This window comes from Epinephelus lanceolatus, chromosome 5 (genome assembly GCF_041903045.1).
Source record: "Epinephelus lanceolatus isolate andai-2023 chromosome 5, ASM4190304v1, whole genome shotgun sequence".
NCBI classification, from domain to species: Eukaryota; Metazoa; Chordata; class Actinopteri; order Perciformes; family Serranidae; genus Epinephelus; species Epinephelus lanceolatus.
The window spans coordinates 8,102,494-8,118,838 of record NC_135738.1 but is presented as its reverse complement, the minus strand read 5'-3'; the positions used below and the strand labels follow the sequence as shown (position 1 = coordinate 8,118,838).

The following is a 16,345-nucleotide window of genomic DNA, read 5'->3' as shown; positions in this document are numbered from 1 at the left end:
CATATGAACATTATTAGATTAATCAAATCTTAATAATCAGCTGCTTCATTATAAAACCACAGACGTGAAACGTGGTGTCCGTTAGTCGTTTTTCCTGAAATCCTCTTGTGTTTTCGCAGGTGGCTCCTTAAAACTGAGATGGGCTCCTTCATCACCGACTACTTCCAGGTACTTTCACTCTTCATTTCCTCTTTTTATTTACAGTTTGACAGAGTTCATGTTTGTTTTCAACAATCAGAGGAAACAGCTGATGTCGATGTGGTTGCTACACTTCCTGTATCTGTGTTTGTTGCAGTTTAATATTGAGAGTCTGCTGATAATGGATATATTATCAGTGATCTGATGTTTATGTGTTAAACAACAGAAATGTTTTTGCCAAGAATCTGTTTCTGGTCATTATTTTGCAGCATAGATTTTTAGGTGGAACATTGTTTAAACATTTTCAAATATACGACAGCTTTTATTAAATCCCAGCGATCAAGAGAAATAAATTGTTAAGTCAAGTCAAGTTTATTTATATAGCACATTTCAGAAACAAAGCAATTCAGAGTGCTCTGTATCAGTGGTTCCCAACTGGTCCAGCCACGGGGTCCAGACTTCTCCTTAGTCATTAGTTCGAGGTCCCACGGTTAAACACATTCAGTGCCATACTTGCGTTTGGCCATGTCGTTGAGCTAGTTTGCTGTCTCTGTCAAGTAGCCGTTGGTTAGTCACTCTAAAGCAGAAAACATCACTTCATAACGAAAGCTCTGTGCTGGAAATTTACTGTACTTAAAACATAACAAGTTTGTGAGTCACTTTCAGTCCATTCAGAATTGGCCTGTTACCTACTTTTGGACCGCTACCCACCAGTGGGGAACCACTGCTTACATAAGACATCATCAAGACAAGGCGTAAAAGACAGGCATAAAAAACAAGAATAAAGTCACAGTGCAGTCTAAGGAATGAATAGATATGTGATTTAATAAAAGGCAGCGGCAAACAGAAAAATCTTCAACCTCGATTTAGAAGAGCTGCAGTTTTCTGGGTGTTTACTCCAGATATGTGGAACATAAAAACTAAATGCTGCTTCTCCATGTTTCGTCTTGACTCTGGGGACACAAGGCAGACGTGAACCAGACGATTCGGTGCTTTATACACCAACAGTGTTTTAGAATTGATTCTCTGACAGACAGGAAGTCAGTGTAAAGACCTCAGAACTGTCTTGGTCTTAGTAAGCAGCAGTGTTCTGAATCAGCTGCAGCTATCTGATTGATTCTGGTTGATTAGCAGGACCTGTAAAGACCCTGTTACAGTAGTCCTTATATTCTTGATATGTTCTTAAGGTGACAGTAGGCTGACTTTGTAATGGTCTTAATGTGGCTGTTGAAGTTGATGTCTGTGTCCATGACTACACCAAGATTTCTGGCTAGGTCTGTGTTTTTCTTTAACATTGCCATAATAAAGACAACATTAATACCACTTTCACGTCTTCATGGTGAGTTGCAGCCAGCAGCTGGTTAGCTTAGCTTAGAATAAAGACTGGAAACAGGGAAAACAATTGGCCTGGCTCCGTTCATAGGAAGCAAAATCCACCTCCCAGCTCCTCTAAAGCTGATTGAAGACTAAAGAGTTAAAACAACTGTAGAGGGGGTTATGTGCCAGACTGTATTTCTTGCCTCTGTGCGGTTACAACTCTGGTCCTGACTAACACTAACGCAGGCAATACTAAATCAAGGTGATAAAAGCTACAGGTGTGAAACATCCCTGTGAGTCTTAAGAGTCTGAGCTGATGGTGTGATGATGAACTCAAACTGTGAAGATGTTTATCTGAAAACTCTCTGCACAAACATGGACTCCTGCAGTTCAGTTAATTGATTTTAACACTGCATACTGTACATGCTTAGTTACATAGCACATCTGTGTGTTGTCATGTGACACAACATGAAACTGGTGATGACCCCAGACTTTTACTGGGAGTCAGCATTCAGACCACTTCTCAGCTGGACAGTTGGACCAGTGTTTTGTCCATGTTTTTAGAAAGATGTTGATCTCATTGTCACTTTTATACTTTTCACCTAATTCCCAAAACTCAGATGTTCTTTAACTTAAGTAGAAATATGGAAGTGTCAAATCAGACTTATGTTATCTGGGGCCACTAAACTAAAATATATCAAGACTTGTTTTAGTCTTATTCTCTGAAAATAATCTGGAATAATATGAATCCGCTTTTACGTCCGGAACCTCCCGTCTACAACGGGCTTGAGACGCCCTTGTCGAGGACTTGGCTCAGATTCCAGAGTTACCCTCTTATCCTGAAGCTTCCTTAAGGAATCTAATCTCCTTTGCTGACCTAACCCCCTAACCCCCTAACCCTAGCTAAATCCAGCATATTTACATGACGTCATGTATTTGTACCGATTGTTCATTAATATGCATGGTCCTCTTCAAATAAAGTAAAGTATTTGAACCCTGGACCTTCCACATGGAAGACAAGTGCTCTGACCACTAAACTAGTATTTCTTAATATTTCCTCTTTCTTCTTGTTTACTTTTCTTTTACAACTTTGTCTCATTTTCTATGAAATCTGAATATTCTGTGCAGTTATTTGTAGAAACAGTTTCATGACAGCCACTTGTTTAAACAGCCAGTGAGCTGCTTTATGGTCAAACCTTTCACACTATTTTTTTTAATATCTACAAAGATAATCAGGGATTTAAATACTACAAATTAGTGTTCTCATGACAGTTATGTAGTGAAATGTTTCTAATACCTTTAAAGATATCAATATTCTAAACCATATTCGATACCACAGGAAAAATTGACATTCAGGGCATAGAGATTTCATGAAGAGATAAATATCAGGTGGCTATTTCATGAAAACAATGACTTTTCTTTTCCTGGTTAGTAGCAGAGTGCAACAGAATGACTGCAGGAAATGTTAAAGTCACCTTTTCGATCAAATCCCCGATCATGTTGTGCACCTATTTATCAATAAATGCCCCAAAGAAAGCCAAAAAGTGTATGTCTTTGTATTCTTTGTATTCACAAACAAGTTTGATTGCTCTCACTCCCTCTTCACGTAAGCTTTTTGTTTACTTTCCTCATTTCTGTTTCTCCTCTCCTCTGTGTGATATGTGTGGAATTTGTGGCGTTTGTATTTGTTTATTTTATTTATTCATTTTTTTAGTGAAAATTAAAAATGTGCATAAAAACAGGTGGTTTGAAACACACCTAGTGACAGCTCCAAGTTAAGGCCTACAAGAGTGGACTGCTTCAGCAACATCATGGAGCTTAAGATGTGCTTTGTCTCGCTCCCTGTCGGATACTATCCTGTGTGGGTTACAGTGTCAAGGCCTTGCTGTTAGGACACGCCCACTTCTCAACAATCAAATCAAATCCCTCCCGATGTTATATCCCACCTGCCTGTCTGTTTCTCTCAGAAATACGTCTGTTACAGAAATTATATATTTTCAAAATGCTGCTTCATCTGGACTGAAACACTAGGGGAGTGCAAGAGAGCTCAGTTGGTACCAGTGTATTGAAACTACCAAAGATGGTATTGAAACTGTTTCAAATATTAAGAATTAATATGTTTCAAAAGGCTGTAACTTGAATTGTCCTGACTCACGTTCACAGAACACAGCAGTCCGGATGTTTTTATAAAACCAGTCTAACCCACATTAATGATGTTCCTTTTTCTTGATCTCAAAGAGGGAAGTTCTTTCTGAGAACATTTAACACCAAACACCAAACAGATAAGCTCACTTAATAGCGTGTGTGTGTGTGTGTGTGTGTGTGTGTGTGTGTGTGTGAAGCTCTGTGCGTCTAAGTGAAGCAGCAGCTCTGTGTCATTCACACTAAGCTGATTTCTGTCTCCTGAAGCTGCAGCGCTGAACGGTCAAGTGTCTCCTGATCCTTTTTATTAATCGTCCAGGCCTCAGAGAGCGAGCTGTGGATCAGCAGATGGTGATGAGGATGACTGGCTTCCTCTTCCTGTTCAGAGATGACAGCAGGGGAAGTCCTCCTGTTAGACCTGTCTTTATGTGATCTGAACACTGATGTCCTCGTCTCAGAAACACAAACATGTCCTTCCTGTCCACAGCTCAGTGTCCACCCCGTCCTCACTGATCTGTAGAGAAAAGCTTCTTTAAACTTTGACATCCAGATAAAATGTGATGAAATGTCACAGAGACTGTGACCTTCACTTCCCTCACTGCCACATGTTACAGTTTCCTGTTTATTCTAGATGGGACAGTGACTGTACAACAGTGACTCTGCAGATTTTAAAAATAAACCTAGTGGTTTACGGTAACTCCTGTAAATGTCAAGGGTTAATCTGTTTATCTGGCACCTTTCATACAGGTTGGTCTCTTTACAGATGACATAATAGGATGAAAAATGTGACACTAATGCGATGAGAAATTTAAGTTATGAAAATGTAATAAAAATAAGACCAATAAAATCAGCTAAAATAGATTTTATGAAGGTAAAATAGATAAAAGGAAATAGCAAATAAATCTGATAAGTTCATTTAACTTTGCAAGTGTGCAGGACAGCAGATCTGCTGATCAAACATCAATTAAGTGCTGATGTTTTGACTCATAAGCAGACTTAATGATAATAATATTAATAATAATGATAATGATAATATTATTATGATAATTTGGATTTATATTGCACTTTCAGGATAGTCAACAGCAGTCAAAAATAAATAGGTAAATAAAAAATAGACATGAGCTATCTGAGTAATGAAATGATTCTGTGCGCCCTGTCGCTCTGTCTTGTCACTGCTGTGTCCCGCCGCCGCATTTTCGTCACTGAGTTTTGGTTAAACGTCTCTAAAGGCTTCTGACTGATATGAAAAACGCAGAAAATCGAACCTGTTCCGAAAATTTTATTGATGGATGAATGTTTTGGACTCAGTGTGCAAATATGATTGACACAACATTGTATATATTTATAGACATGCAAGAATTCGGATGAAAAGAATGCATCACTTGCCCACCGTATCACTACCCTCACTGTGCCCACATTCATGGAAAAAAAAGATAGATAGATAAATATTTGAGATGGTTGTGGCCCGTTCAATCCCACCAGTGCCCTTCAGTGGTTTGACCCCTGGCCCCTGCAGTCTACAGGCCGAAATATCCTTGGACAAGATCCTGAACTCCAAATAACTCCCAATATTCCCACCTTGTGCCCAAGGCTGGGGCAGCTGCGGCTCAGGACTTAAAGCAAGTCTACCAATTGAAAGATTGGCTCCCAAGCTCCTCCAGTCTGCATGCTGAAGTATCCTTGAGCAAGATACTGAACCCCAAATTGCTCCCGATGGCTGTTCCATCGGTGTGTGAGCGTGCTGAAGAAAAAAACGCAGTAGCAGATGGCACCTTACATGGTAGCCTCAGCCGCCAAAGTGTCAGCTTCGTACAGCAGCAGCAGAGATCTGGCAGAGGCATGCTGGGACATTATGTGCAGGGCAGCATTTATAGACCCACACAACCAGGAAGACTATGATCTGAATGTTGAGGCCCAGAGGATGATAGAGGTAGAGTCAGTCATTCTTCCTCCATAAGGAAAGAGGGAAATGAAGCGGAGATGGGAGCTGCCAAGCCTGAGCTGTGCCACAGCCACACCAGCTGTACTTGTTACGTTTGGTTAAGGAGGTCTAAAGATCTAATGTTAAAGAGCAAAATAAGCGCTCTGCAAAAATTTAAGGTGATTGACGAATATTTTTTCTTGTATATTGTCCGGTGTAGTCGGTAACACTGGTGTTGTCAGGAGTTTGATAACAGGTGGGAAAAATTTCCCCATCTAGGCGTCCCTAACTGACAGGTATTTCTATTATTGTGTCCACCTCAGTGAGAGGAGGCTAAACACTGATACCAGCATATCTGTGTAGGTCAAATAAGGATGGTAGCAGCTCTGCAGACGTTTTGATCGGGATGTCTGAATGATGATTATATCACATCTTCTCGTTTTTGTATTTAACGTCATGCATTTACTGTGTGTGTGTGTGTGTGTTTCAGAACCAGCTGCTGACTCGAGGTCTGTCTGAAGTCCTGGAACAGGTCCTGCTTCACTCAGGTGAGTTTGATGGTTTCTGAGTCTGAGCTGTGAAGACACTCTGACTGTCTCTGTCTCTGCTCAGGACAAACAGGACAAACAGGCGTCGAACAAACACAGAGCAGGATGAAGCTTTAATATCCCTGAGGGGAAATTTGTTTTAGCATTTTGCATTTATTCATTGGTGTGTGACTGTAGTTTCAGGACAAACAGTTTTTCTTCTGCACAAACACATTCATGTAGATTTCTTCAACTCAGTGTTAAAATTGCAAACAAAGGTTTTGTCTTTTTGACTGAATTAAAATCATAATGTGATTTAAAGAGCTGAGTCCGTGTGAGGAGATATGATCTGTGTCAGACAGCAGATTGTTAAACACAGAAGACCTTCAATCAAAATTAAAATCAGAACAGTTTCTAGTTGAAGAAACCCAAGATTTTAGATCTATTTTAATTCTATTTATTTTAATTTTAATTTAATTCTAAGTAATTATATTCTATTTTTGTTCTGTTATTTAAGATTAATTTAATTTTTGCTTGTTTGAGTCTCACATCATATGTCTTTTGCAGTGATGTCAAAAATGTTCAGGGTTTTTTTATTTATATATTTTTTTACATTTATAAGACAAATGTTCCTCAAAATCATTTTCCTAATGATAGGGGATATTAATTCTAACAGAGTTGATGGTGTATTGATCATTAATAATGACTGACATTATGAAAACCCATTTGAAATGCTCTATGTAATGAATTTCAATTTTATTTGAAAAATATATCAAGTAACCTTTAATTTAAACTGAAGACCATTTTTCAAAATACAATTATTATATTGTTTTTGTTTTTTATTTCCAATTTATGTACTTTATTTAATACAATATTCAATTTTTTTTTGTTGTATTTTAGATATTTGACCTTTTTTTACTACAGCTTACCTTTTTTTGTATATTTGTTTAATAAAAGAAAAAATAATAATTAAAAAGTTAGGGGTGCTGAAGTTTCTCAGGTTATGATAATGTAAATTACTTTGTGTTTATTTAAATAATTTTATTTTCTATGTTGTGTCCACTGATGGTTCACAGCAAACATTTAAAATCTGTTGTTGCTCAGCAGCTCCTCGTTACAAACCCATGTAATCACTTCACATATTACCCATTGTTCTTCGTTGTATCGTTTTGCTATTTAAAGCCGCAGATTCAGTATAATGTGATAACAACACACAGTGTCGCTCTGTTTGTGTTTACAGACAGCAGAACAACAGAAACATTAAGTTAACGTTTAACGAGCCAATTTCCTCCTCAGTGCGTCCATCCAGGATATTTGTGGGCACTTGGTGGTGGTTAATGTGTTTCCATAGTAACCGGCCTATGTGTGTGTCCCCTGTAGGTGACAAGCAGCTAGTCGTCCTCGCCGATATGTGGGACAGATTCTTCACAGAGATCCTCCCGACCCTGCAGGCCATCTTCTACCCCGTCCAGGTACACACACACACACACACACACACACACACACACACATGATTTGCTATTTGACTGCATCTGTCAGTTTGTACAAGGAAGTTGACACAAAAGAAGAAGAGGAAGAAATTAACACTGATTTGATCTACTGACTGACCCCAAAATGACACCTGATTAATGATTATAACACACAGTATATGTGGCAGCACAGGACAGTATTACAACTTCCTTTATTTTAATTCATTTATTTACTGAATATTAATCAACCAAACCTTCAATTTCCATTTTTAATTTTTCCCCAAACAATGAATCCAACATCACAACATCCTAGATGGACTGAATAAAGCCCAATGGGCTGTCCAGACTCTCAGCATTCAAGGTTAATGTCTAACCGTGAATATCTTGGCAGGTGTAGAACGAATCATGTTTTCCAGTACGGATTGGGCAGCGACAAACATTACAGTCCTGTCGTTGTTAGTGTTTAGCTGAAAGCACCCCTGTGTCTCGGCACAGCCTCACAGTATGTTGTGAGTACGAGTTTTGTCCATCAGCAACACAAACACAAAGATATGTACTTAGTGACTAAAATAAAACAACACAGGTTTGACAGTAGATGCTTAGTCAGTGTGTGTGTTTATGTGTGTGTGTGTGTGTGTGTGTGTGTTTCCTCGGGGAACTGATGTTCGACTCTTTAAATAGTCTGGGATCATTTGAGTGAAGAGGTCAGTGGATTAACTGGCTGAGCTCTGGAGGAAACTACTGCTGAGGTGTTCTTCCTGTGTGTGTGTGTGTGTGTGTGTGTGTGTTCAGGGTCAGGAGCTGACAGTGAGGCAGATGGCCCTGTTGGCCTTCAGAGACCTGGTGCTGTTGAAGCTCCACCTGGAGGAGACTCTGGGAACTGCAGCCTCTGTCCCTCCACCTGTTACACAGATGCTGCTGGTGCTGCAGGTTTGTACTCATCTGAAAGGTATACTCTGCGGGATTTAACAAAAAAAAAACAACCTACAGATTCAAACAGTAGTAATCTAACTCAGTATTAATCTGCAGAGACTCTGCCCTCTGGAGTTGCTTACTGTCTTCTTATGTTGCTGTGTTCAGGATGTTCCTGGGCACAGCACTGAGGTGAAGTCAGGACTTTACAAAAGGTAGTGGCTAGGTGCCAGACTGTAGGCATCCAAGAGGAAGTTACGAAACAAGGAAGCACAGTGCTGAACAATTGCAAATATAGCGAGACAAAACACCAAGCAAATGAATCTGGGGTTGGCTTTTACTTTCACTGGTGATACTGCTCACAAACAGTAACAGTCCATTCCTGCATAGTGTCCTTTTAAAGGATAACTTTGGCTCATTACTACTAGGGCTGCCCCCGACAAAGAATTATCCTGGTCAACCAATAGTCATCATTTATGGCCATTAGTCGACTAGTTCACAATATTAATTCAATTATTAAATGATATATTTTGGTGGTTTGAGTTGAAGGTGTGAGAAAGAATAGTATCAGTAACATTGTTAACACTGTGCTACATTACAGAGAAATACAAAACCGTACTAATGAACCTTCATTAATATAGGCCTATATTTTATCTACAAGTGCACGTCACACACTGAGCGAGCCGCCTGTTAATGACGCTGTGGGCTAATGGGCATGTAGCTACTTCCATGTTTCAGATGATACGTTATGTTTGTAGTCGACCAATGAAGATGAGTTTACATATCACCTTGGGTTCGTCCTTCACCTTCTCAAAATGATCCCACACTTTGGATTTCCTGCCCGACATGTTATTAACTAGCCTGTGGAATAACCGCAGGTACCAGCCCTGGAAATTAACCTGACTCCTGTCTGACTGCTGAGCGTGGACACTTCCTGTGTCTGTCCTTTCAAATTAAAGTCACACATGGTCCAATTATATAGGTTTTGATTTATTTTGACAAGGCACAGCTCCTAATAGAGTTTCATGTTTGTTAGTTTTTTGTTTTTTTGTTTTTTGCTGCGACTAAACGACCAATGAAATCTTGCCGACTAATGACCTTTCTGGTCGACTAACGTCTGGTTGGCTATAGCCCTAATCACTACTTACTTTAGTAGTTTAGTTATCGTAACGTTGTACTAACATTGGGCAGTTGAGGGAACAAAAGCAAACAGGTGATCAGAACATCCCCTCTGTCTGTCTGTCTGTCTGTCAGGGTGTCCACGAGTCGGGCACTCCCAGTTTGGAGTATTACCAGTTGGAGCGTCTGGTGGAGATCGTTGTGTCTCCGTATCTCAGCAACGTTCTGCACAACAGAAACCAGATCCTATTGGGTGAGTACTTCCCACCATCACATGTCATTCTGAACGCTGCTCATAGACACTTCATGATAACATGAAATATATAAAGACAACAGCATCCTAATGCTGATAGATTTCTTACTCAGGCACGTTTTGAGTTTCTGCAGGATCCCTGATTTGGAATGTTTGTAAAATGTTTGGCAGTCATGAAAAGTTGATTTAAAAGCAGCAGTTTGTTGTTTAACAGGTAAAATCAGATTAAAGAGAAACAAACAAGCAGATACGTTTTCTAAAAGCAGCTGCATGAAGTCTCATTTTCAAGTGTATGTCTGAGGCTGTGTTCAAAATCACTCACTATATAGTGAGGTCACCATTTTGTAAGTGCTGTCTGAATGTTTATGGAGAATTACTATATATAATAGACTCAATGTATCCCTCAATGTATTGTGAAAAATAGTGTATATCTAAGGGTCACTAACCAATCACTGTATACCATCATGCATTGCACTGAAGGAAAAATGGCAGACGGATGAGAAGATAGAAAGCAGTGCGATTACAACCTAACGTTCAAATAAAAGTCATTTTCTGTTTAACTTTTGATGATGGTAGAAGTTTGTTTTACCAGTTTCTCAGCCATATAATAAACTGTGACTTTAATGTGTACCTGTCTGTCCCTGAGGAGATTAAAGGGGCCTAAAGGGCTAGCTGACATTAGTTGTGATTTGTGCCATAATAGTGCAATAAATACAAATTTAATTCAGTTTATTATGTGGCTTAACGTGTTTAATATGAGCAGAGGATCACAGCACAAACAGCCAAAAAGAACTTTATATTTATTAATTTGGGAAAATGCGCTCCGTAAAAAAAATACACTCAGTACAAGAAATAAAACAGACACACATGTATGTCTGTATTTATTACGGATCAACCACCAGCTGACGTTGACATGGCATGTTTTGATTGAGTGGCATCATTAACAGTGACAAGGAAATGATCTGAGTAGTGTCCAGAAGATTTTTTTTTTTTTTCATTTTGCTGATGAGCTCATTATATAGTTATTTCAATAGAACTCCCTTGATTGTGGATGGAGAGGGGTGGATGAGTGAATGATTTCTGACACAGCCTGAATTTCTGATGTTCAGATCCAGGCTCAGGTTCAGGGTTTAGTTGGTGTCAGAGGTCAGAGGTCAGGGGGTGTGGCTCTGTAGAAGCATGCTGTTTAAATCCTCTCAACAGAGAGGTGAGCTGCTTAATCTGCTGCTGTGGTTTCATTCAGGCCGCTCAGCCGCACAGTCGTTGGTGAATTAACATGGTCACAAACACACACTCTACTGTATTCTGCAGTACTGTATCTACAGATGTGTGTGTGTGTAGGTTTGTTATGACTTCTGTAACACACTTGACACAACAACGCACCTGCTGAGCTGAGGTGAAACTTTTCACCCTGCTGAATAACACAACATGAGATTCAAACTCATGTACATGATCAGAGCAGTGTCTGTGTGACCTTCTCTGTAGTGTGAACTTACTGCAAGAAAATAAAAAATACACAAAAAACTTTAAAACATAAGAGCAGTTTAGTAATAAATAATAGAATATTCTGAAATTAAAAAAAAAAGTTTTAAAAACAAACTGTTTAGATGTGTGAGTAATTTATTGAATGTATGTGTGGAACAGAGAACGAAGCACTATTGAACATGAGAGTGTGGAATGAAATGTGAATATGGACATTTCAAAGGACAGAAATAGCTTAAGCAGTGATGTAGCTCAAAGCAGCTTCGACAACCTTTAACTTTAAACGAGATTTAAAGGTCCAGTGTATCAGATTTAGGGGGATTTAGCAGCATCAAGTGGTGAGGATTGCAGATTGCAACCAGCTGAAACTTCTCCTGGTTAGAATTCCTTCAGTGTTCATCGTTTAGGAGGTTTTTACTAGGAGCTGAATCATCCACAGAGGTCTCCTCCTCTCCAAAACAAACAGACTGAGTTTTAAACCGGTAAAAAAAACCCACTAAATATATAAAGGGCTCATTCTAAAATAACGAAAACACAACTCTTATTTTCATGTGATTATACACTAAAGAAAACATCCTTACATTCCATTCCTGCCAATATATTGCCCTAAATCCTACACACTGGACCTTTAAAGTTCCATATTATTGAGTTTTCATGTTAATATTTTTATATTGTGTTGAAAATTAATGATGCTTCCTGATTGGTCATCATCAGTAATCTGGTGTAGTTAAACCTTTACAGTTCAAATGCAAACTGGTCTGATTGGACATATTTTTGGTTACTATCGAAGAAAAGCAGTAAAATCTCCTATTAAGTAGCTGATGTTCTGAACATTTTTTATTTCAAAATGACTTAAAATGATTAATTGATTATTAAATTAGTTGCTGATTAACTTTCCCTCAGTCGAATGATCAATTAATCATCATCATCAGTTTTAATCAGGAGCAGCTGTGTTGTGTTTACAGGAGTTTGTCTGAATTGGAGTTTTGGAAATTAAAATTAAATGCTAGAAAATAAATCACTTCAAAAAAATCAAATATAAGTTATCATACGTTTATGAAGATATGATATAATAAATCACATGTTTATGAATATATAATATAACTTTAACATTTATAGTAACATTTCATGCCATTTGTTAATTAAAAGGTAAATTCTTGAAAAGAAAAAGCAAAAACATGAATGAAGTAAAAATACTGGATGAAACCTTCTAAAATCATGTCTTGATTGATACAAAAAACACACTATAGAATAAACTTTGTCCTGTCATCATGCGGTCCTTACTAACAAAATTAATAAACATGGATCAATAGCTCAATAGTTTGGAGAAAATCAACTGCCTCGTTTCTTTTTTCTTTCCTCGTCCACTCATCTGTTAGCGTTGTGGCTCACAGATGCTAACAGGAATCTGCTGCTGCAGTTTTACATAGTAAAAACTTTCCTCTGTCTGTGTTCAGTCAGTGAACCGCCACAGCCTTTTCCTTCAACAATGTTGAATGTGTACCACAAATCCTGAGATTAAAGTTGTAATAATCCCTGCAGCAGTGAGGTGTTTCTGCAGCAGTGAGGTGCTCCTGCAGGAGGCCACTTCAACAATACTGTACTGTTTATATAATGCTGATATATGAGCATGTCACAGTGTGTGACCGAGACAAACCAGCAGGAACACACAAGCTTTAATTCCTTCCTTAGTACAAATGACAGAGTTTAAAAGTTTAAACTTGCTTAAAAAAGAAAGAAATTAAATGTGGAAACATGACCAAAAAAAACAAAAAAACAATCCAACTTCAACATTTCTTTTGTTTGTATCAGCCTGTTGTGTCACCTGAGTATAAAGTTTAGTTAATAGTTAGTGAGCCTTGTTCTGTATAAAACTTCAGACCAAGTTCAGACCAAAGATTCGCAGCGAGATGAGTTTACTTGCAATGTGCCATTCTGCAACGTTCTGAAAACCTGCAGGTTCACACCAATGCAACTAGATGAGACTGTGTATCATCTCTGTGCAACAACTCTCTGTACTTCTGTTCTGATTTGAAGCTTTTCAGGTTTATTTTGTGGCTGAATACAATTTGTAGCTTCCTAAAATATGAATGAGGATAGTGAAAGTGAGATACTGGCTACAGCTGCATTTGTAGTAGTGATGAAATGGCGAAAAACAGAAACAAAATGAGCATCAGATGGACTGTGTTCACAATAAATACGCTACAATAATATAAATAAACAGCGGCAATTAATCAATCAGTGGGAATGTGTGTGTGTGAGGGGGCATAAGCACATACAGCGAGCAGCAGCGGTGACCCATTGTCCGACACCGGCACACCGTGAGGACTCTGCGGGTACTGAGCACCTGTTGCAGCAAGTGAGCGCGCCGTCTGTGGTCATTTTGACTTGACCAGCTGTCTTCACTACAAGCTGATTGGCTGCTGAACCAGGTGAAATGCTTTGCATCCTAAAACCAGCCGCCTGTGAGTTGACCAGCTGAGTTGCAGGTGACACCACCACTCGGCTTGAGTTAGGTCAGACCGGCCAGTTCACACCGCTGCAGCTTTTCTCTGCAACATTTTAAAACAGTTTTGTCTCGCCGCGAATCTTTGGTCTGAACTGGGCTTTAGGAACAGAGCCAGGCTAGCTGTTTCCCTCTGTTTCCAGTCTTTATGCTAAGCTAAGCTAACCAGCTGCTGGCTGTAGCCTCATATATACTGTACAGACATTAGAGTGGAATCAGTGTGAACATCTGACTAGAAGGATGTGTCAGACTTTTTCTTTAAGTCACCTCTGCGTAGGATTTTTGAACATAAGACTTGGTGATCTCTAGTGGAAACTTTTGGATCTTCATGAGAATTTAAAAACTGTTGCCCCTGAGTTGTCGTGTCTCTTTACTCACATCCATTTCCTGTCTCCTCCTCCAGAGCCCCGTCATCTGCGGTCGTCAGGGTCGTTGCCAAGTGACCAGTCCAAGCCAGAGATCACCATCACTCAGCATCACTGCTCCTCTGACTCATCATCTCTGGCTCCGCTGGTGGAGCATGAGGGCGAGGCCTACCTGGAGAAGTGCGGCGGCGTGCGACGCCACACAGTGGCCAACGTACACTCCGATGTCAGGCTCCTGTCGGTGTCGGGCAGGATCAATGGTGGGACAGAGAAGGACAATGGGGTGGGAGGAGATGGCGAAGGAGACGTGGAGTTTTTGGTGGGGGGCGGGCCGATGAGTCCCAGGACGTTCTCCAGCCAACCGGACATGGTGGAGTCCCCGAGGGGTGGAGTTATCTGCCTTTCTAACAGCTAACGGGAGTGACTAATGAGACAATGGACTCAAGAGACCATGAAGAGCGGGAGAAACAAGAGTTTACACAGAAAAAATAACAGGACAGCATGGGAAGTAAAAGACAAGGCAGGAGAGGAAATAAAAGAACAGTAAATGACAGGGCTGAAAATTAAGACGGGACAAGAAAACAAGACGGCAGGAGAGGAAACAAGAGGATACAGAGAGGACAGAACACAAGGACGCAGGGTGAGAACCTAAGGATAGGACAATAAACAGGAAACAATATGAGAGAAGAAGACAGGAAACAACAGTAGAAAGAAACAGGAAGCTAAATTACAGGACAGGAAACAGGACAGAGGACAGTGGAAATGTGTCCCACAGCTCCCAGCAGGAGGAAAATCTCTGGCTCAGGGTCTGAACTGGGAGGAGTGTTTGAACCAGCTGATCCAGGATCAGCCTCTGTGTCTTCAGGTTTATGGACAGACGTAGACTGCAGCTTCACTTCAGGTCTCATAAATATGTTTGGTTTAGGATTTTTAATGATTAATAAAGTTTAATTCAATTCCTAAATGACCTTGAAATGGTTCTTCAGTCATGTGGACAGCAGAGATGTGACTGTGTGGTTTTGATTTAACACTGCAGTGCTTACTTTTTACATGAAAATAATATAATTATATAACACAGTGTTATACTACAAATATAGTGAGTATTATACAAAGTGTCCAAAAGTGGCTCCACATTAACAAAGTACAACTTTTTAAAAATGTTTATTTTATTTAATTAAATGATATTTTGCAGATTTTCAGTGAGGTCTGTGACATTGTCTTGTGGGTAATGCGTTTGTGCTGCCAGCTCCCGGAGCTCCCAGCCTGTCTGCCCGCCAACATTCACCCAGTGACACCAAACACAAAAAACAAGACAGTATTTTTGCATCATTGATAATGCAATATTTTTGTCTCTCATGGCACGGGCAGGGAGTTTCTGGAACTGATGGCATGGGGGAAGCCAAATGTCATTCATATGCACACACTCACACTGCGGTGACACACAGCTGGTTGAAAATCTAAGCAGAAGTATCCCTGTAAATATTATGGTACAAAACAGAGTATATTCAAAAAACAAACAAAAAAACACAAATTAAAAAACATTAAAAAAACGTGCATCATTCAAACGTGCAACATTCTGCATCATGAATAATTTTAGTGTTGGTACTTAAAGTACATTTTGCCGAGAATACTTCTGTCCTTTTACTTTAAGGTTCAGTGTGAAAGATTTAGAGAGACATATTGGCAGAAATGCAACGTTATATTTACATGTTTTTATTTGTGTGCAATCACCTGAATCACTGTGTTTTTGTTACTGAGAATGAGTTATTCATATCTACATAGGGAGCAGGTCCTCTTCCACACAGCCTGTTGTTTCTACAGTAGCCCAGAACGGACAAACCAAACATCCATCCATTTTCAACCACTTATCCGAAGCTGGGTCGCAGGGGGAACAGGCCGAGCAAAGTCTTCCAGACGTCCCTCTCCCCTGCAACATTTTCCAGCTCTTCCTGGTGGATCCTAAGGTGTTCCCAGATCCGACAAGATATGTAATCCCTCCCGTGTGTTCTGGGTCTGCCCCGGGGCCTCCCACTAGTTGGATGTGCCTCTAATGGGAAGCACCCAGGAGGATCCTGATCAGATACCTGAACCACCTCAACTTGACGCGACGGAGCAGCGGCTCTACTCCAAGCTCCCTCCAGATCCGGCATCACTGCAGATGCCGCGCCAAACCGCAGATACAGCTCAACATCTG

The 16,345-nt window shown here is 39.8% G+C and overlaps 1 protein-coding gene across 1 annotated transcript in view; it reads left to right on the top strand.

The window, feature by feature from the left end:
* The window catches only part of prr5l (proline rich 5 like), a 37,303-nt gene extending 22,188 nt beyond the window's left edge, over positions 1-15,115 (top strand). Inside the window, exons 4-9 of the mRNA XM_033636025.2 lie at positions 120-168; positions 6,009-6,066; positions 7,426-7,517; positions 8,307-8,444; positions 9,681-9,798; positions 14,190-15,115. Coding sequence (XP_033491916.1) covers positions 120-168; positions 6,009-6,066; positions 7,426-7,517; positions 8,307-8,444; positions 9,681-9,798; positions 14,190-14,566 — 832 coding nt within the window. The 3' untranslated portion in view covers positions 14,567-15,115. The remainder of the gene's footprint in view (positions 1-119; positions 169-6,008; positions 6,067-7,425; positions 7,518-8,306; positions 8,445-9,680; positions 9,799-14,189) is intronic.
* The last annotated feature ends 1,230 nt before the right edge of the window (positions 15,116-16,345 follow it).